This window comes from Haliotis cracherodii, unplaced genomic scaffold (genome assembly GCF_022045235.1).
Source record: "Haliotis cracherodii isolate W230 unplaced genomic scaffold, xgHalCrac1.p SCAF_11, whole genome shotgun sequence".
Lineage (NCBI taxonomy): Eukaryota > Metazoa > Mollusca > Gastropoda > Lepetellida > Haliotidae > Haliotis > Haliotis cracherodii.
Genome location: NW_027266266.1, coordinates 9,529,531 through 9,550,796, shown reverse-complemented (window position 1 = coordinate 9,550,796; position 21,266 = coordinate 9,529,531). Strand labels below are relative to the sequence as shown.

At 38.5% G+C, this 21,266-nt stretch overlaps 2 protein-coding genes across 2 annotated transcripts in view; one reads left to right on the top strand and one right to left on the bottom strand.

Annotated features, from left to right (window-relative positions):
* The window catches only part of LOC139456208 (TRPL translocation defect protein 14-like), a 30,830-nt gene extending 19,458 nt beyond the window's left edge, over positions 1-11,372 (bottom strand). The window contains exons 1-2 of the mRNA XM_071237770.1: positions 11,228-11,372; positions 7,547-7,614 (exon numbers count right to left, since the gene is read on the bottom strand). Coding sequence (XP_071093871.1) covers positions 7,547-7,614; positions 11,228-11,372 — 213 coding nt within the window. The remainder of the gene's footprint in view (positions 1-7,546; positions 7,615-11,227) is intronic.
* A 487-nt stretch (positions 11,373-11,859) lies between these two features.
* LOC139456205 (E3 ubiquitin-protein ligase TRIM37-like) overlaps positions 11,860-21,266 on the top strand; it is a 72,932-nt gene continuing 63,525 nt past the window's right edge. The window contains exon 1 of the mRNA XM_071237759.1: positions 11,860-12,072. Coding sequence (XP_071093860.1) covers positions 12,004-12,072 — 69 coding nt within the window. The 5' untranslated portion in view covers positions 11,860-12,003. The remainder of the gene's footprint in view (positions 12,073-21,266) is intronic.

The window sequence follows — 21,266 nt, the reverse complement described above, 5'->3', positions numbered from 1 at the left end:
TTCTACAGGGTCACAGGTCAACATGGGGAGGTCATGGACAGGACTTGTACTTCAACAGGGTCACAGGTCAATACAGGGTCATGGACAGGACTTATACTTCAACAGGGTCACAGGTCAACACAGGGAGGTCATGGACAGGACTTGTACATCAACAGGGTCACAGGTCAACACAGGGAGGTCATGGACAGGACTTGTACATCAACAGGGTCACAGGTCAACACAGGGAGGTCATGGACAGGACTTGTACTTCTACAGGTCAATAGAGGGAGGTCACGGACAGGACTTTTACTGATACATAGTCAAAGGTCAACACAGGAAGGTCAAGTGACAGCGACAGATCTTGTATTACTAGGGTGAAAGCTAAAACGGCACTTATTTCTCGGGCGAAAATGGCACCTCATTTGGCGAAAACGGCTAATAATTGTTGAGCGAAAACGGCACCTCCATTTTTAATAACGATTTATGTAGTAGTATATATGCTTTATTTATATGCTTTATAATGTTATCTTGCAGGATATATATTTCCTACTTACTAAAATAAACATTAAATATATGGTATACCTGTAGTCCAATTTCTTGACATTACTGCCAGACTCCGTTTCAGCTTGACATAGAGTCAATTTGAGTAAAGGTAATCAAAGCATGTGATGTTTTCACATTAAGTTTAGTTGCGCTACCCAATCAATTGGAAAAGAGCCTAATTTCTAATGTAAACTTGTTTTAAGGCAATTAACATTTCACAGTTATTTGTGTTTGCAAGTGACAATGTGAGTTTAATTTCAGTTATTTAACTTCAAAGCATGCAATGTTTTCACAATAGGTTTAGTTGCACCCCCAATCAGAGTCAGCCAGTAAATTGGAGTAAAAGTGGTTTCTAACATGTTGTCTAATGTAAACTTGTTTTAACATTTCACAATTATTTGTGTTTGCAAGTGACCATGTGAATTTTCATGCATTTCAGTACCAAGGTTAAAAAAAAAAGGAGCCGTTTTCGCTTTAGGCGAGGTGATGTTTTCGCCAATCGGTGACATTTTGCTATAGGGGCACAGGACAAAATAGGGAGGTCGTAGGAAGGCAAAAGAAAAATATTACTTAAGAAGTAATGTGAACACACAATGCCATTTAGAAAGTGGTCAAATGTAACAAATGTTATATTTGGTATAACACTTACTGAGTAAAGTACAGATTCTCGTACTTTTTTGGGTTGAGTCCCGTCCGGGATTCGAACCCATACTGCCCGACGGGACTCAATCCCCAAAAAGTACGAGAATCTGTACTTTACTCGGAAAGTGTTATCCCAAATATAACTTGTGTGATATAAAGTAGTAATGGTCCAGTATTCTAAGGACAGGACTTCTATGACTACAGGGGTATATGCAACACACACACACACACACACCCACACACACCCACACACACACACACACACACCCACACACACACCCACACACACACACACACACACGCGCACACACACACACACACACACACACTAGGGAGCTGGTGGGTGGGATTGGCCACAGGAGTCTGTATCTAAAAATAGACGCCCTCATGCATATTCATGACCATCTCCACACGCGAGCCCGAAGGGTCATGAATATGCATGATGGCGTCTATTTTTAGATACGGACTCCTGTGGATTGGAATACAGTGATTCCAATACTAAACGACTCTGGCACTTGCCCAATACTAAGTGCAGGTCTTTTGTTTTTTCCTGCATGTTTTGCTTACAAAGCAAACAACAGATCCTTTGAATTTACCATGAACATGATATATAGATGATTCTTATGATAGCTTTTCACAATGAATGTGCTGAGTTTAATAGTATTTCTACTCATTATTCCACTAGTTATTCCTGTAACTTTAGATTTACATCACCACTATTCTAACAACAGCTGGTACCTATTCATTCCAAGCAACAAATACATGAACAGAATCGGCCACCCTAATTATTTCCCATGACACCACAGACCATAACTTCTATCTGTTAACAATTTTATAGTGTTTATTGTCGAGATTTCACATACTGATGACAGATATTGAAATAACACTTGATGACAGAAGCACTAGTTACAAAGAGGAGGTGAGGAGAAATGGGGTTTAACGTCGCGTCCAAGATTATTGCACTTATGTAGCGACGTGCATGTACGTGTGTGTGTTTGTGTGGCTGCTTGTACTAGTCCGGACTGATGACGATTTATAGTGCTAGCTCACTGAGATACCATGCCGCAGTTTAACATGAATACCCCACTCAGACACAGTATACTGACTCCGAGCCGACCAGTCCTTGTTTTAGCCCCTTAATGCCGAGCGCCAGACAGGGTAACAACATTTTCTTACAAGTACCATCTTTAAACGTCTTTTGGTATGACACGGCCGGGGATCGAACCCCGGACCTTCCGCTTTCTGGGCGTACGCTCTACCACTAGACCACGGAGGCGGTCTATTACAAAGAGGATGGACGGTAACCATTATCAAATATTGTAAAAATGTTAAAATGGTGAGTTAGCAGAATTCCAACAATATGATGGCAGCCTGTAAATGCCTGTAAATGCCTGTAACTATTTGAGTGAGTGAGTGAGTGAGTGAGTGAGTGAGTGAGTGAGTTAGCTTGGTTTTTTAGCAATATTCCAGGCAATATCACGGGGGACACCAGAAATGGGCTTCACGCATTGTACCCATCTGGGGAATCGAACCCGGGTCTTCGGAGTGACGAGTGGGCGCTTTAACCACTGGGCTACCCGACAGCTGGAGGTTAATCTAGACAGCAGGCATTTAAACAATACCGCACAAAAATGTTAAGGATAGTGACAGATACTGCCAGTGTTCCAGTGTTCCAGTGTTCCAACAATATCATGGCTGGGTACACAGGAAAATGGGCTACACACATTGTACTCTTATGGAGAATCGAAACCCGGGTGAACGCCTTAACCATGAGGCAAACCCACTGCCATCAAAAAACATAATAAAGCGGAAGAGACTTAGAAGCTTAGTTTACATTATTGAATGTAATTATTATGCAGTGTCAAAGGAATCCTAGATAAATCCCTGTCTTATGTTGTTATTTTTTTTATTATTTTTTATTATTATTATTATTATTATTATTATTATTATTATTATTATTATTATTATATTATACATTTATATACTGCAGGTATCCAGGTATTACAATCTGCTCAAATGCGTTTTTTTGTTTTTCTAAATGTATTTTACGGGGTTTTTATTTGAGCGGACTGTGTGATCTTGACATCTTCATCTGTACATTGTTGTATGTTTGTTTGATTGTTGTTTAACGCCGCACTCAGCAACATTCCAGCTATATGACAGTGGTCTGTAAACAATCAATTCTGGGCCAGACAATCCAGTGATTGACATCATTAGCACTGTTCCAAACAATTTGGATACGATGACATGCATCAACCAAGTTGGCGAGTCTGATCACCTGATCCCGTTAGTCGCCTCTTGTCACCTTTTAAGGCAAGAGTGGGTTTCTGAAGACCTATTCTACCCTGGATTTTCACGGGTCTTTAACCAAATATGTTAATCAAAACACCCTACTTTGACAATGCTGACCCTATATTTTCCATATTAATAAATACAATACAATGTAATATTGCCTGTTAACTGATCCGATCCGAGTGAGGAGTGAGTCAGTTAGTTTATATTTAACGTCACATCGACAATATTTAAGCCATATCGTGACTAGAAATTATACGTTAAGAATACATATATTTAGATTAAATGGATGCACAGTAAAATAACTAGAATATCAGACATTAATATTTAAAACAAGCGTACAACGATAAAAAGATATCACTATATAAAACAATACATAATAAAAAAAGGGCTATAGATCGCCAGAAGCTGAAGGTAGATCACCACGCTAGGGACCATGGGGACTTACAGTACCTTTTCTACCTGCATGGACCCCAGCCGCATTGACATCATCCCTTCAGCTGTTGGCAATGATTGTCAAATTTAGCCAAAGTTAAATGAATGCATATTCTACGATTAAAAATGTGACCGAGAAAAATTTCTTCGAAGGACGTGGTCTTACATACCCTCTCTGGGGGACAATCATTTTACACTACTTCAACCCCCATCAAGGGTACATCCATTAACAATCTCAGTTAACTAATTTCCTTCTACCAAGTCTAAAAAGATCATTTATTAATTACAAAACATATGTTTCAAAATTTATTTAAAAAATTCTATTTCTTTTCAAAAATATTAAAAAAAAATAAAAAAATAAATAAATGGGAATTGATACAATTAAAAAGATCCTTGACAGATGATGATTTCAAATATTTATCCTTTGTTTAGGCAAAACCAACACAGTCAAGCAGGACATGCTTGACTGTGATTCTCTCATCACAAGGGATACAAAATGGAGGATCCTCACCTTTCAATAAATATTCATGGGTGTATCTACTGTGGTCAATACGACATCGCCATATTACGACATCTATTCAAATCTTGACTGACAACCCAAGTAGGTGTTACCGATAATTGGTTTCATTTGATGTAATTTGATGTAATTTATTTATACCTACTTGGGTGTCCCACTTCTATTGCATCAGGTCTCAGATGCAACATCTGATCGCAGGTTTATAATCGCTGTATGGAATTAGAAGTGGTGTCACAGATTTGTTGAGTGCTGCTTTAGCTGCAGCATCGGCCATTGTGTTACCAACGATTCCAACATGGCTAGCTTACCAGCAAAGGATTATGTCATATTAACTTGTAGCAAGGATATTATGTAATTCAATGATGTCAAGTAAAACTTGATGCTGACACAATTTATTTTTAATTGACTTAAGAGAGGACAGAGAGTCTGAACAAATAATGAATTGCTGACGTTAGACTGTTGGATATATTCTAGAGCTGTTTAAATGGCCTTTGATTCAGCTGTAAAAATGGAAGAGTTACCTCACCCTGGTAATCTTGTTGATATAGTCTGGTACTGTAATTGATTTTTTTCTGATTTCCTTAGTTTGATCAATGACAGGTCTACTTATGGCTGTACCAATTGCCAAGGAGGAGAAGACAGCAACTGGAAAGGGGATATACTTTCAAGTTCAAAGTTAGCAGCGGAGATAAAAGGCTTCATTCTTATTCAAAGAGGTGGAATAAGAGTGACTTTTTACTATACAGACCCTCATAAAGGGGATTAAACACACAGCTGTATAACGGATTGGACTCACTGGAATGTAATTTTCTTTGTGTAGATATTTTAATACAACGTTGTTTAAGTGATGGCTCATCAGCCTCAACGTACAGACTGTTCGAGAGATATTTTGTTTCTATTTTATTCTATTTCTATCAAACTTTATAGCCACGAGGTAAAATATCTCCCCCACCCCCATCACTCAATGAGAGAAACTGAGAGAAACATGATATTTCACGAGACACATGGTATATCCTATTTATTATATACTTTTTGTGCAGTTGCCTACCGGAAAATTAAACTAGTTCATTACATATGTAAAACCTTGAAACGTTAATTCTCCCTACCTGACACACAGGAACGTTTCACCACCCCTTGTATTTTCTCGTAAACTAAGCCGGACACAGCAATCAGCTGTACACACGTTTTCTTGGAATCTACCGGTGATTCGGTCAAGACACACCCAATGATATAACTTTACAGTATTTTTATGCAAGGATCGGGAAAAGATGTATCTGAAACTATTTTTTTATCAGGAATAATATATTCCAATATCTTGTTAATTGAGATGCAGCTTTTACTAAACATATAACCCTAAGCTGGGTAAGTGCTATTGCTATTGCTATTGCCGGGTATTTTTTTTTACATGGAACCAGTCTGACCAGTCACCGTCAAGGCTCCCGTGCACGTGATCGCTTGAATTACGTGTTGACATAGCAACGTCCAACAAAAACAAATATGACTTTTAACGAATCAAAATATGGCATTTATGATATATGTATCCATTCTCTGTCAACTAAAGTTCGTTTCAAGGCGTCAATAGCAGTAATCTGACTGTTGTTGATGTAACAACGGTGAGTTGTGCGATCTTCCGGTCGCTTCACACACAATTTCGCCGAAATTAATTAAAACAATATTAAAAGGAATTTTGAATAAAATTAATGAAATAAGTTACAAACATAAGTCCAGATAAACAAAGAACACTTTATATAGCCAGACAGTGTAATTACATGACTAATTTGCGAACTTCAGTATGGATTTGTTGACATGGTATTTCCAGTGTTACGTGCTCACGGTAATGTCTTTCCATGGGGGAAAAACATCAAAACTCATTAATTCGTGTATAAAGCGCACCCCCTTCTACACAGCTGTGTTTTTTGGAAAAGAAGTGCGCACTATACTCAAGAAAATACAGTACTTCAATGAGTAACTCATTCCTCTATCATGCAAAAACATGTAACCATGGTAACTTTATCATGTTAATAGCTTGATTTCTTTCTGGCAAAACAGCAGCTGGTGCACATGCAGTCTGCACTTACACGACATAAAACAAAGATAGACTCATCCATCGTAATTATTCCACATTATACCAAAGTCTACAATTTCACAAATTGACAATGATGGCTTGGATCAACTCAACAAAAATAAAGCTCTACATCCTAGTTCATTCTGATTAGACCTGTGAAGATCCGGGGTAGAATAGGTCTTCAGCAACCCATGCTTGCCGTAACAGGTGACTATGCTTTTCGTAAGAGGCGACTAACGGGATCAGGTGGTCAGGCTTGCTGTCTTGGTTGATGCATGTCATCGTATCCCAATTGTGTAGATTGATGCTCATGATGTCAATCACTGGATTGTCTGGTCCAGACTTGATTAGTGACAGACTGCCGTCATATACTGGAATATTGCTGTGTGCGGCGTTAAACAACAAACAACTTATTCCTGACGTTGGATGATAATAGTATTAGAAACTATGATCAAAATTATGAAAATGTTCAATGTTTGTTTGTTTGTTGTTTTTACACTGCAATCAGCAATATTCCTGACAACCAATTTATGTAAGTCGCCCTTTACAACCAGCATAGGTTTGGATAATGGGTACAATTCCCCACATGGGAAATGTGAGTGAGTGAGTGAGTGAGTGAGTGAGTGAGTGAGTGAGTGAGTGAGTGAGTGAGTGAGTATTCCATTATTTTCAGCATTAATCAATAACAATTCAAGGTACAAGGTATTTGGCTCTCTAAAGCCATATCGGAGGCTCTGCAAAGCCATATCAGAAGCTCTGCAAAGTGATATCGGAGGCTCTGCAAAGCCATATCGGAGGCTCTGGAAAGCCATATAGAAGGCTCTGTAAAGCCATATCGAAGGCTCTGCAAAGCCATATCGGAGGGCCGGTAATGCCATATCAGAGGCTCTGTAAAGCCATATCAGAGGCTCTATAAAGCCATATCAGGGGCTCTGTAAAGCCATATCAGAGGCTCTGTAAAGCCATATCAGGGGCTCTGTAAAGCCATATCAGGGGCTCTGTAAAGCCATATCAGAGGCTCTGTAAAGCCATATCGGAGGCTCTGTAAAGCCATATCACAACAAACACTGCACCTTCCATCCTAGGTTTTCAAAGAATGTACTGAGCCTGGCCTGCCCTGTTGTCTTCCCTCCACAGGGGCCTGCAACAGAGAGAATGAGGCAAGCTTTACATCACTAACAGCTGTATATATATGTTTATGCAAAGAGAAAATAAATATGTCAAGAATTTATATAGCCCTCCACAGAGGCCAAATTTCAACCCAAAATCTGCAGTAAATGTAATTTAAATATTCTTACATTAGAATAAAAACTATTCACAATTCATGTTAATTAGGGCTGTTACGATTCACTTGCGTATTCGGTGAATTGAACCGTATCCATTCATGAATTGAATTTGTTATTCGTGACCAATGGGATCGAATATTTATCAATATGCAGTCATGTTCATTTACATACCCTGTTTCTAAAAATATTCATTAGAACATATTATATACCTAGATTTCTTCAAAGACAGCATTCTTATACTATTTAATTTGACAGTATTGTGGTCACTGGTCATTGTCGCATTTGAGCAGATACTAGTACCTGGATAAGTGCAGTAAAGAAATGTATAATATGTTAATAATTAACAAACCATGTCAAATAATTTGTGTTGGTTTTGTTTCCTTGAATATAGCAAATAATACATCAACTGCTGACTTGCTATTGTATTTGTGAATTAATATTCGCATTCGATACCCTATATTCGTGATACAAATCGTTTTCGCCTCACAGTGTATTCGCTGCAGCCCTATACAACTATCCAACTAACAGTATAGCTTTGTAGACGCAACCTATATTTCACTGATAACTAGACCATTGAGTGAGTGAGTTGGGTTTAACGCCGCTTTTAACAGTATTCCAGATATTTCATGGCATGTCAGCTTAATGTGGGAGGAAAGCCCCAAGTGATGCAGGACTCGGACGTTTACCACTTCGGTGAAACCAACGAGCATGGGCATGGTGTTGACAAACCTAGAAACATAATTGGGGCAAACCAGGATTCGAACCCACAATCATAAGTTTCCGGCGTGCCCAAGGGACGCAACTCTGAACAGCAAATCATGGCGCCTTAGACGACTGGGCCACCCGTGCACCCACAAGACCATTGAAGAGAAAAAGGTTTTAATGAATAGTTTTATATTATTGTATTGAACCGATCTCAAAATACTTTGTGAAAATACCTCTGAATTTGAAAAAAAGTCAGAATGTAAGTAAAATCCCTATTTTGAACAAAAATAAATAAAACTAAAATGTGTTTTTAATAAAAAAAATATGTCTCCACTCACCTTTTTTTTTATACATTAGTTTAAGTTGTTACCGTTTGCAAATTAAAAAAACTCAATAACAACAAATTGGGCTGAGAAAAATAATGGTTTTATGCAGAAATATTCATTAAATGTAGAGTTTGGACTGGAAACAAACACTACATGTTTTAGACTGTCCAAATTGTTTCTTGGAAACACAACAACCTTAAACATTGAAAATTGAAAAATACGAAATGGCAATAGTTGAGCATATGGTCTGGTACAGGTATAATTTCATGCTAACATATTCATTGGTTTGAGAGTTATGGCTCGGAAAGAAAGCCTAGAGTTGATTGAGACTGTCCAAATTGTTTCCCTGGAAATGTAACAAAATAAAATTCATACAAATTTCAAAATAGCAAAAGGCACCAGTGAAGCTGATGAGCAGTGCATATCCCAAGTTTCATTGAAAGATGTTGAACATTTTTCACGTTTGTTAAAACTGTTGGCTGTTGGCATTGAACCAATATTAATATTTATGTCTCCCGTCCCCTTGGGGGGAAGGGTAGGAGAACAGAAAAGGACGAAAACCTGGGGACCCACATTAGCACGACATTTAAATTATTCAATGTGAATAAACATGGTCAATGCACAGAGAATAGATATGCAAAATAAATATGACAAACATGATAAAGAATCAATTAATGCTTTATATATGTTACCAAGATAAAATATGTTGGTTGGTTAGTATTGTTGTTTAACGCCGCACTCAGCAATATTTCAGCTATATGACGGCGGTCTGTAAATAATTCAGTCTGGACCAGACAATTCAGTGATTAATGTCATCAGCATCGATCCACGCATTTGGGATCGATGACATGCATCAAACAAGTCAGCGAGCCTGACGACCCGATCCTGTTAGTCGTCTTTTACGGCAAGCATGTGTTGCTGATGACCTATTCTACCCCGGAATCTTCACGGATCGTAGTTAACTATCATGATGGCAGGGTAATATTGTTTTAGGTAAGAGTGAATGCAGCAATAGAAACTAGGTTTTAGTCCTCTGGTCTTTATAATGATAACATAAAGCAAAGCCCTAAAAAATGGCAAATTTCTAGGAGTCCTTACGATACATTAACTATTGGGCATTTCGGCAAGGACTATAGAGAGATCCAGATAAGCTGAGTATCTGCGTAAAATACGCATCAGAAATTCAGAAATATGCAGTAAAATAAAATCCAAGCGTATCAAATACGCAACGAACATTACAGATATGCTACAAAAATAAAACTTGTGCCATCACACTTTCTTGTGGAAGTATCGTGGTATTTTTGAGTCCTATAAAACTCTCGAACCCATGCGAAACCAGTTTGAAGGGCCTAGATGAACATGATGAATAGTGTTTTTAAATATTAAACTTAAACACCCACATGTGTAAAAACTAGTGGGTAACAGAAATTTGAATACCCAGAGAGAATTACTGATACCCAATGATTTTTAAATGCATGGGTAAAATACCCACAACACCAAAAGCTTATCTGGAGCTCTGACTATAGGACTAGTGCCAATTTCTAACACTGGTGATTGTCCACTGACTGACTGTAATGTCAAATAAATTGAGCAAAGAAAACGAGTGGCTGATGTTATGAGCAGCTAACATTTTGGAACTGAGAGTATTCCCAAGCAACTGCAAGTAATATTTCAGAATTCTCCATACTCAGTCCAAATATATGCTTAAGCAAACATTTGGATAATTTGCCAATTTTGTGTGAATAATGCAATAAAACAGGGAAACCACTTATATAAAAAACAAAAACATCATTAACACTAATTAAAGAAAAACATTCTATATAAAAGTGTGGCCAAACAACATGTACAGGCAAATGTCATACAGCTGAGATATATATGACTGCATCATTTAACAATGTCTACTCACTCGGTAACAAAATTACGTTCTGGCTATATTGAACATGTAGAGTCACAGATGTAGATCTACCATATAGATTTATACCAGCTAGGATACAGATTCCACTTTGTTGATAACATTATTATGATTAAGATTACCCTGATTAAAAATCATATCATTTTCTAAAACATGGATTTATTAAAAACAATATCAAGTTCATATATTTTATATTTAATATATTGCTGTCAATGAGTAGCCATTTTCGAACACAAAATCCGGCACAATGCCTATGAAATAGGCCTAGTTAAATTCATGAATTAACAGTAAATAGGCTGTCACGCAGTCCACGGTTGCCAGGCTCGAGTAGCGCTCCGGGCGTCTTATTTCATCATCAGTGCTGTGTACGCGTAAGATTGAAAACACGTGGTCACGACGTAAATAAGCTTAGTATACCATGCGTAACCTGTAACATACACGTTTCATCACACGGCTGAAGATGTTCACATGTCCATATACCCAATAGATAAAAAAGTCATTGATCGTGAATAAAGCTATACATACCACCGGTCAAAACAACTCGATAAAACTTGTTTTTATTATCTGTGAAGTCCCCTGACATCCTAGCGGCGAATCTCCTGAAGGTCACCTGAGCTTGATGTCTGTAAACATTCCTAGCCAAACACAGTCCACACCATGCACTTTCCATTCATGCCTTTATTACGTCCGGTGTAATGTCATCATTAGCTACCCATGGAAAATGGCTACAGCAAATGTGCACTAGTAATCGGTTTTGAACGTAACACTCCAATATTGAAAATGTCTTTGACACCAAAGAGAGCACTGGTTGTTGTAATTAAAATGTAGTATATACTACAAACTTCATAATTACGAAATTTTAACAAGTACACCATTCGATTTTGACATTATACAACAGGGCACTTTTAACTTGTGGTGCGTACTTCCGGTTTATTGTTCCGAACTGAATAGTTATCTACAAATGGAATGGATTTATATTCAACATGAAAAAATGCTTCTTTTACAAAATACTGTTTTGTAAATAATCCCTTCATTTAACCATATGATATAACTTTCCCATGTTGACAGAACTTCATGACTGTGTCAAACAAGTTTTATCGACCAATCAAATTCCTTGAATTTGACAGCTCTCTGTACTGCATCAGGTTGTTGAATGTTGATCGAGGGAATGTTTGTGTAGAAGTATGAGATGTCCTGACGAAGTCTGGAAATTGCATCTATCCTGATTGCGCGTTAAGACGCCAGGATAACACAACACAGAAATACATGAAAGTTTAATTAGATCCAATTCTGAATACAAAATGGCTTCAGGGGGAGGGAATTCCAATGGAAAAGGAAACGATAAGCGTCTCGAAGAACACACAGTTGAGGTAAACAAACTCCCATTTATAATGGTTGTATGCCTAGATATGTTGCGGAAATAATAAAACATATTTAAAAGAAAAGTGCCACAGACTGCCCACGTACACAAATCAAAACAAACCATCACATACTTTTGATACACTCAAAGGTGGCTATAGAACAGAACTCGTGAAAGGCAATATATCGTAAGGTGGTTAGAAATTAAATATAGAGTGGTCACAATTTCACAATTTCTCTGTTCTGCTCCCTATAAACGATTTTGATTTTGACTTATCGCTACACAGAGACTTATTGGCTGTTCAATAGAGTTTTTATGATAAATTCCTTATTTGGATCATACCACCATAACAACCCACCCGTAATATACATGAATCATAATCCAACAAAACTGCAGTAAGATTCGCTTCCTAGGACACTTGCCTTCAAATATGTGTACTTATGTGTTTTTATCATGCAACATTTGATTTGATTCCGTTGGAATCATAGAGAAGGTGTGGATCTTTCCCAGACCAGTCACAAACTTGATAAGTAAATATATTATTGCACTGTCTAAAATATACGAACTTGTAATTGAAGGCAAGTGTCTTAGGAAGTGAATCAAGTTGCATTTCTTGTTAAATCATGATGTATAAAGTTTGCTGAAGCATATAAAGTGCAGTGCAAATTTGGATCAGGGCTGTATTTTAAAAACACTAAGGGACAACCGTCTGGGGTGTATAACGACAAATCGATATCCAAATCATTTCTAAGGAGAAGCACAGATATACAGTTACCACAGCTACTTAAAATTGTGACATGATAATCAAAATTACAAAAGTTGATTTCTCCCGGCACTTTAGATGCTTTTAAAATTGTCCAGATTTGTCTTGAACAGCCTACACTCATGAATCATGATGGCCCAGGCTATAAGCTTCACAAGATGGTGATTACAAAGAAGAATTTTGGCCAGAATTTCTAATCCTACAATGCTGTATGCAAAGCGGGCAGTCGGGTAGCCTAGTGGTTAAAGTGGTTCGCTCGTCACGCCGAAAACCCGGGTTCGATTCCCGACATGGGTATAATGTGTGAAGCCCATTTCTGGTGTCCCCCGCTGTGACATTGCTGGAATATTGCTTAAAGCGGCATAAAACCAAACTCACTCACACACTGTATGCAAAGCCACCTACTATATAGGATAGGCAATGGGTAGTTATGATGTGACGTGGCAGATGTGGCAAAAGTAACTGAAGGATGTGGATGATGTTCATGCTATTGACCATTGGTTCATCTGGTACAGTCTCAACTCACCACAGCTATCAATCACTAGTTTGCCTGATTCAGACTCAATCATATATGTCACCATTTTAGTAGATGTGGCTGGAAAAGTACACACATCAGCATAAAACAACATTCACTCACTCAATCTAGTGAATCACATGTCTTCTCCATGAAGATCCAATCTAGAATTGGTCTTCAGCAATCCATGTTTATCGAAAGAGGCATCTAATGGGATCGGGTGGTCAGGCTCTCTCACCTGCTTGATGTATGTCATTGTACCCCAATTGCATAGATCAATGTTCATGATGTCAGTCACTGGATTGTCTGGTCCAGATCCGGTTATTTACTGATTGCCATCATGTAGCTGGAATATTGTTGAGTGCTGCATCAAACAGCAAACAAACAAACAAACAAAACAGTGACATATCTTAAACTACTGGATGCCTTGTCAAGGTTGTTTTCCAAGTTTCCAAGGGGGCACGGGTGGCCAAGTCGTCTAAGGCGCCGCGATTCGCTGTGCAGAGTTGCGTCCCTTGGGCATGCCAGAAACCTATGATTGTGGGTTCGAATCCCGATTCGCCCGAATTATGTTTCTAGGTTTGTCAGCACCTTACCCGTGCTCGTGGGTTTCACCGAAGTGGTAAACATCTGAGACCTGCATCATTTCGGGCTTTCCTCCCACATTAAGCTGACACGCCGCGATATGACTGGAATAATGTTAAAAGTGGCGTTAAACCCAACTCACTCACTCACTCCAAGTTTCCCAATGTTTACACTCCGTTACAAAGTTTTCTTTTACTTGTGTTTTGTTTGGTGATATGATGACCATTGCTGAAGATTGAAATGTGCTTATCATTTTGGTTGTTATCTGTTGCATGATCAAATTGTTTGTTGTTTGCTGACTTTAACGTTGTTAATGTGAGCCTATGTCACGAAAACAGTTACCAGTCTGTGCCAAGATGTTTGAGTCTGCTATCCTGAAGATTGTATGACTACTACTAGGCTAAACAAGGGGTGGTGAGGTAGCTTAGTATTTTTCTCTCACTGAAGTATTAGACTTTCGAAAGTACTTATGAATACAGGGCATGTAAATTAATTTACAGGTATTGAGGAGGTGAACCTACTGTAGATTAGATACCTCTTATTTTAATTTGGAACCGAGCTTCTCTACAAATATTACTGAAGTTCAAGATTAAATTCTCATAGTCTTGACAATTTCAAAGTAACGGTGTGAAAAACATTGTTTTTCAAAACGAAGTTATCATATCACCCTCAAAAGATATATGTTTTAATTTCTTCCCAACCTTTGGCATATTTGCACAGCTTGGACTCAAGTTATTTCTTGGCAATCGATGCGACACGTCATTTCTTTGAAATCAATCTGACATTTCTCATTGTTGGGGTGAAAGGTTATAGATACAGTGAAAATTATGCTAAGCAAATTGATTTCTCCAGCAAACTTTATTGTATAACAGAATTTGATATATTTTGAAGTTCTCCTATGTACCGGTAGCAGCTGGTTTTGAAATCTCCCCAACAGTAATACATATAAATTTAGATCACGTACGTCTAGATCACATATACCCCATGTTTACACTTGTCAGAGGGGCACAGGTGGCCCAGTCGTCTAAGGCGCTGCAATTCGATTGGCAGAATTGCGTCCCATGGGCACGCCAGAAACCTATGATTGTGGGTTCGAATCCCGGTTTGCCCCGATTATGTTTCTAGGTTTGTCAGTCCATACCCGTATTCATGGATTTTACTGAAGTGGTAAACGTCTGAGACCTGCATCACTTTCCTCCCACATTATGCTGACACGCCGTGATATAATTGGAATACTTTTAAAAGTGGCATTAAGCCCTACTCATTTACTTACTTCATATAGGTATATTGTTCGAAAGAAGCCAGCTTGTCTGTTATCATCAAGGTTTCCCCTTGTCTATTTATAGTGCAGAAGTGCAAGAGAAAATTGTGACTGAACTTTGTGTGAATGATGTGTAGTTCCAACTAAGTTACTTCAGAGATGACGTCATTGCATTGAACATGTTGAACATGATGTTGAAAGAATTAATAGCAGGTAATCTTCAAACGTTTTTTATTTGTTGAAAGTTAGAACTGACAATAAATAGTGGCGACTGGTAATTTTTAGAGTTGCCAGTCCTGTTTTTTTTTGGACTGGCAGTTTCAAAAGCCAGCGGAAACACTGATATATAAACACACATGATATACACACATGATATTTACTATGATAATGTATAACATGTATGTATAAGTTCAGAGTTGCTTGGGGGACACGGGTGTCCCAGTCGTCTAAGGCGCCGCGATTCGCTGTGCAGAGTTGCGTCCCTTTGACATGCCAGAAACCTATGATTGTGGGTTCGAATCCTGGTTCGCCTCGATTATGTTTCTAGGCTTGTCAGCACCATACCCGTACTCGTGGGTTTCACCTAAGTGGTAAACATCTGAGACCTGCATCACTTCGGGCTTTCCTCCCATATTAAGCTGACATGCCGTGATATAACTGTAATAATGTTTAAAAGCGGCATTAAACCCAACTCACTCAGAGTTGATTGGTATTACAACATTTGTATGTTAACAGGTTCAGTGGTGATGGTATTATAAGATGAACTGCTAAGCACTCACCATATGTGCTGCTTGCACAGGGGATCTCACATTCTGGTCAATACTGTGTTATTCTGTACTCCAGACTTCTCCTCTGTTGAGTGAGGCTGAGCATGAAATCAGATTATTAGATAACTAAGATCATGCTGATGGGGTTTATGTTATGTATGTTGTATACATATGGCTCAATTCAACAAAGCTTCATGACGTTCACTGGTGATATATTTCTTTGATTTTGACCCTTCTCATTGTGTTTTCTTGTACAAATAAGGCAAATATATTGATATGATAGGAAGATGTTGCAGGGCTAGGACAATCTCATTGAAATCAGATCTCAGTTCTTGCTGCCGCTAAACAAAGATCTGAGGACATCCCATTACGGGTTACGTCAGACTAACCTTTCGCGAACTCTCACCGACCAATGAAATTACTGACAAGATGTCGACATCAGCCAATCAGAAGGCAGCTTTCTCGTGCTTTACGGCACTAACTGCAAATTGGCGACTATGCTTCAAAACATATTTTGACAAATTCTCGCTTAAAAATTTGAAACCTGAACAAAAGACCATTCTCGAATGGCTAATATATGGTCCAGATTGTATAGATTCAGTCGTTAAGCCTGTAACTATCGTTCGGAATACCCCGTTTTAAATTTTTTGAGGCTGCGTGATTAGTAATCACATTCCGACTGTCACTTTCATGATTTAGTAAGCAACGCTCTGATTGGTCGGATGAAAGGTCGATCTGACGGGACCCCTAATGGGATGTCCTCAGATCTTTGTTTAGCGGTAGCGAGAACTAAGATCTGATTTTAATGAGATTGAGGGCTGGGATGTTAAACCAACCGTGTGGTCTGATACATACCCATGATATCTTGCTCACGATCTGATACGTATAAAGATACTTGCATAAGCTCTTAGACATGGTGCATAAGGCTAAAAAAAATAGTAGTCTTGGTTCTCAGGCACCGTCCTCATCATAAAGTTTGACCCAAATTTTATTTTTATTTCCATTTTAAAAAAAAAAATTAAAAAAATTAAATTTTCCAAGTTCAACGGTAGTCAAAAAATGTATTTCAGTATTTTACATTAATGTTGGGAGGCTCTTTCCCACAACTGTTTATTTGGTTACACATCTGTTTATTTTGTTACACATCTGTTTATTTGGTTACATACTAGTTTGAACAACTAAAAAAACTTTCACTGCTAATTAGTGTTTGGTGTAACAGATATTAAAGAAAACATTCAAGGTAGAATCAATATTTTTTACTTAGTTACTGCGATCGATACTTGTATCAATAAGTGATAAATCGCGATCCACTGATGAATCGATGTATCTTCCCACTACAAGTTACCATGGTTACGTTGAACTTGTTTCTTTAGTACTTTTCTTAGTCCTGTTGTGGTGACACCTGGTGCTGTGCACAGCGGATGGATGGACGGACGGATGAACTCTGTTCCTATATTCCGGGGGGACACAGGTGGCCCAGTCGTCTAAGGCACCAGAAACCTATGATTGTCGGTTCGAATCCCGGTTCGCCCTGATTATGTTCCTTGGTTTGTCAGCACCATACCCGTGCTCGGTGGTTTCACCAAAGTGATAAACGTCTGAGACCTGCATCACTTCGGGCTTTCCTCCCACATTAAGCTGACACGCTGCGATATAACTGGAATACTGTTAAAAGCGGCGTTAAACACAACTCACTCACTCACTCACTCACTCACTCCTATACACCGCCCAATTTTGTGGCAGTGGGTAATATTAATACAGCGCCTTGTTTCAGTTATGCTGCTCATGGGTGCTTTACATAATTCTTATCCCGGTCAGTGGATCAATGGGCACTCAATATTCATTCTCAGCTCCCTGGGGAGTATACAACTCTACTGATGAAGATAATTGCTACATGTGTCCCTTTCCTTCTTGGTGAAAATACACTATAATTATATGTCATCATACCAAACATACATGCTTCATGTGAATCTCACCCATCGACAGTTATTGTTCACAGATACTGAACAGTTCTACGACATATGTAATATAAAGATAAAATGTGTAAATGTTTTAGTGATTTAGGCGAAAATCTAATATATTTACCTTGGTCTATATATATTTGTGTGTCTTGGGGGCATTCTGCAATAATGTTTTGTGGTCCCCGGCATTACAATCGAGGTCCTAGTATGCGTTGGGGACCATTTTACAACCAGGAACACCCTGTCAAGATCTGGGTTAAAATTGGTCTTCAGCAACATGTTGTTGCAAGTGGCGACTGACTGGATCGGGTGGTCAGACTCGCCGACTTGGTTGATGCATGTCATTGTATCCCAATTGCGTAGATTGATGCTCATGATGTCAACCACTGGATTGTCTTGTCCAGTCTTGATTAAATACAGACCACCATCATACAGCTGGAATATTGCTGAATGCGGGGTTAAACAAACAAAAAAACAAAAAGCTTTAACTCGTAACAATCCATCCCAATTCCTGCGGAGAGATCTGGTTTGATTATCGAGGCAGAAATACAAAACACTGTGATCACTTTGCTATCATTACTGACTGTAATGAATTGATGACTGATAATGTTCCTAACTCATGTTGACATTTGCTGAAATTTGGGTGTTATCAAATGGTCGATGGATTAGAATATTTCTGTGTGCAGTTCATCACGCTCCCGTGAGGTGAAATTAACAGCTCGTTGCAGGTTCTATTTCTCACAAATTCTGACATATGTCGGAACAAATTTGCATGATTCCTTTACCCTGATTGCTGGGAATCATTTCGGTTGATAGAAGCTGTGAGTGATGTTTGTATTAATGCTCGTGTGGCTGTGCAATGTTGATGATGCTGATGAGCATCAGTGGCCAGTTCCTGAGTGAGGCAAGCTGGAGCAGTGCTGCGATTGAAGTGATCGCTGATGATGCTGACGAGCATCAGTGGCCAGTTCTTGAGTCGGGCAGACTCGAGCAGTGCTGGGATTAAAGTGATCCCTGATGATGTTGACGAGCATCTGAGGCTAGTAGCTTGTGATATTTGTCCCAAATATTGGGAGGATACAATTTATCCTGCATTCTGATTGGTCTGCTGCCGCTGTTGAGTCCTGCTTTTGCAGATGACTTCATAAGACCCATCTATTTTGAATGAAATTGACAGGTTTTTAAATCTTTGTGTATTACATCTAACCATGGACTTAGATTATATAGGCCTGTGCTCTTACTTAAAAAAATGTAGTCTTGTCTCCTAATAGTTAATAATATTAATCAGAAAGCACTTCTGTCTCAATTGCAGTTGGTTACCAATTTTAATTACGGACTATCATCTAGTTTAAATTAATTTACAGGTATTGAGGAGATGAACTTACTGTAGATTAGATACCTCTTATTTTAATTTGGAGCCGAGCCCTTTACAAATATTACTGAAGTTCAAGATTAAATTCTCATAGTCTTGACAATTTCAAAGTAACGGTGTGAAAATCATTCTTTTTCTAAACGAAGTTATCATATCACCCTCAAAAGATATATGTTTTAATTTCATCCCAACCTTTGTCATATTTGCACAGCTTGGACTCAAGTTATTTCTTGGCAATCGATGCGACACGTCATTTCTTTGAAATCAATCTGACATTTCTCATTGTTGGGGTGAAAGGTTATAGATACAGTGAAAATTATGCTAAGCAAATTGATTTCTCCAGCAAATTTGATTGAATAACAGAATTTGATGTATTTTGAAGTTCTTCTTATGTACCGGTAGCAGCTGGTTTTGAAATCTCCCCAACAGTAATACATATTAGTTTAGATCACGTATGTCTAGATCACATATACCCCATGTTTACACTTGTCAGAGGGGCGGGGCGGTCGGGTAGCCTAGTGGTTAAAGCGTTCGGTCGTCACGCCGAAGACCGGGGTTCGATTCCCGACATGGGTACAATGTGTGAAGCCCATTTCTGGTGTCCCCCGCCATGATATTGCTGGAATATTGCTAAAAGCGGCGTAAAACCATACTCACTCACTCACTCACTGTCAGAGGGGCACAGGTGGCCCAGTCGTCTAAGGGGCGGCGATTCGCTGTGCAGAGTTGCATCCCTTGGGCACACCAGAAACCTATGATTGTGCGTTCGAATCCCGGTTTGCCCTGATAATGTTTCTAGGTTTGTCAGCACCATACTCAGGTTTCACTGATGTGGTAAACGTCTGAGACTGACTCAACCCCAAAAAGTACGAGATTCTGTACTTTACAGCGAAATTGTTATCCTAGATATAACATTTGTTACAAGTTTATCTATCACTAATAACACTATCGATCATGTATAGATTCAATGCATGTTGAAAACAAAATGGATGCGGTGTGAATGATAATTCAAACGCAAAAGATAAACTTCTAAAACAGCTCAATGTTCCAATGATATTTGTTCCTACATATGAAAGTTTGTTCTCAGAGCTACAGTGGCTCTTTCTATGCCGGCAACAGTTCAGGCATTCAAAATGGTTTTCAATATTGATTTCTCAACATTCAGCATGGTTGGAGTATTCGGATATTGTTGGTCTTATTCCATGGCATGAGACAGTTTGGTTGGGCAATAATGCTGATTTGTAGTTTTGTCATTAATTTGCAGGAAACTCCTGTTTTCAAATCTGATCTGTTACGATGGCGAAGGCAACCACGTCAATTCATGACTGGTATTTGTCATTGGGCAATATGATTTCAGTATTCTAGTGTGCTCTCCACGCCTAGGACTTTGAAAGCCAATGTAGCAGGTGGCACTTTATATGCTAAATGTTAATTTGGCAGAAACAGCACGCCAAGGTCATCATGGATGTATCACGATAATTTGATCACAATATGTTGATCATGATACTTAATCACTGTGTTTTGATTGTGTTGTCACAAAACTTGAAACGTTTTTGGTCCACTAGTCCTTATAATGATGACATATAGCAAAACCCTTAAAAATTGCAAATATCTACTGGTCCTTATGATACCTTAACTATTGGGCAGTTTGTCAAGGACTATAGGACCAATGCCCCAGCAATTATCATATCATGTGCACCAATGTATTGTTTACATCATCCAGATAGCATTGTTGGTTGGGCAACAATGTTGGTCAAATCTTATAGTGATGTTAGGTCACACTAGAAACATCATAGCTGAAGATTATTGACAGTTTTTCATAGCAGTCGTCAGATTTCATTTTTTTAAATGGGGGCTCAAAAAGATTTAGACATAATGGATTTTAAAGAAATGATTACACTCGCATGTTTGTCATACATTTTTATGAAACCTGCGTATGAATTGATGTAGTAGTATTACATTTTAATATGTATTCATATAA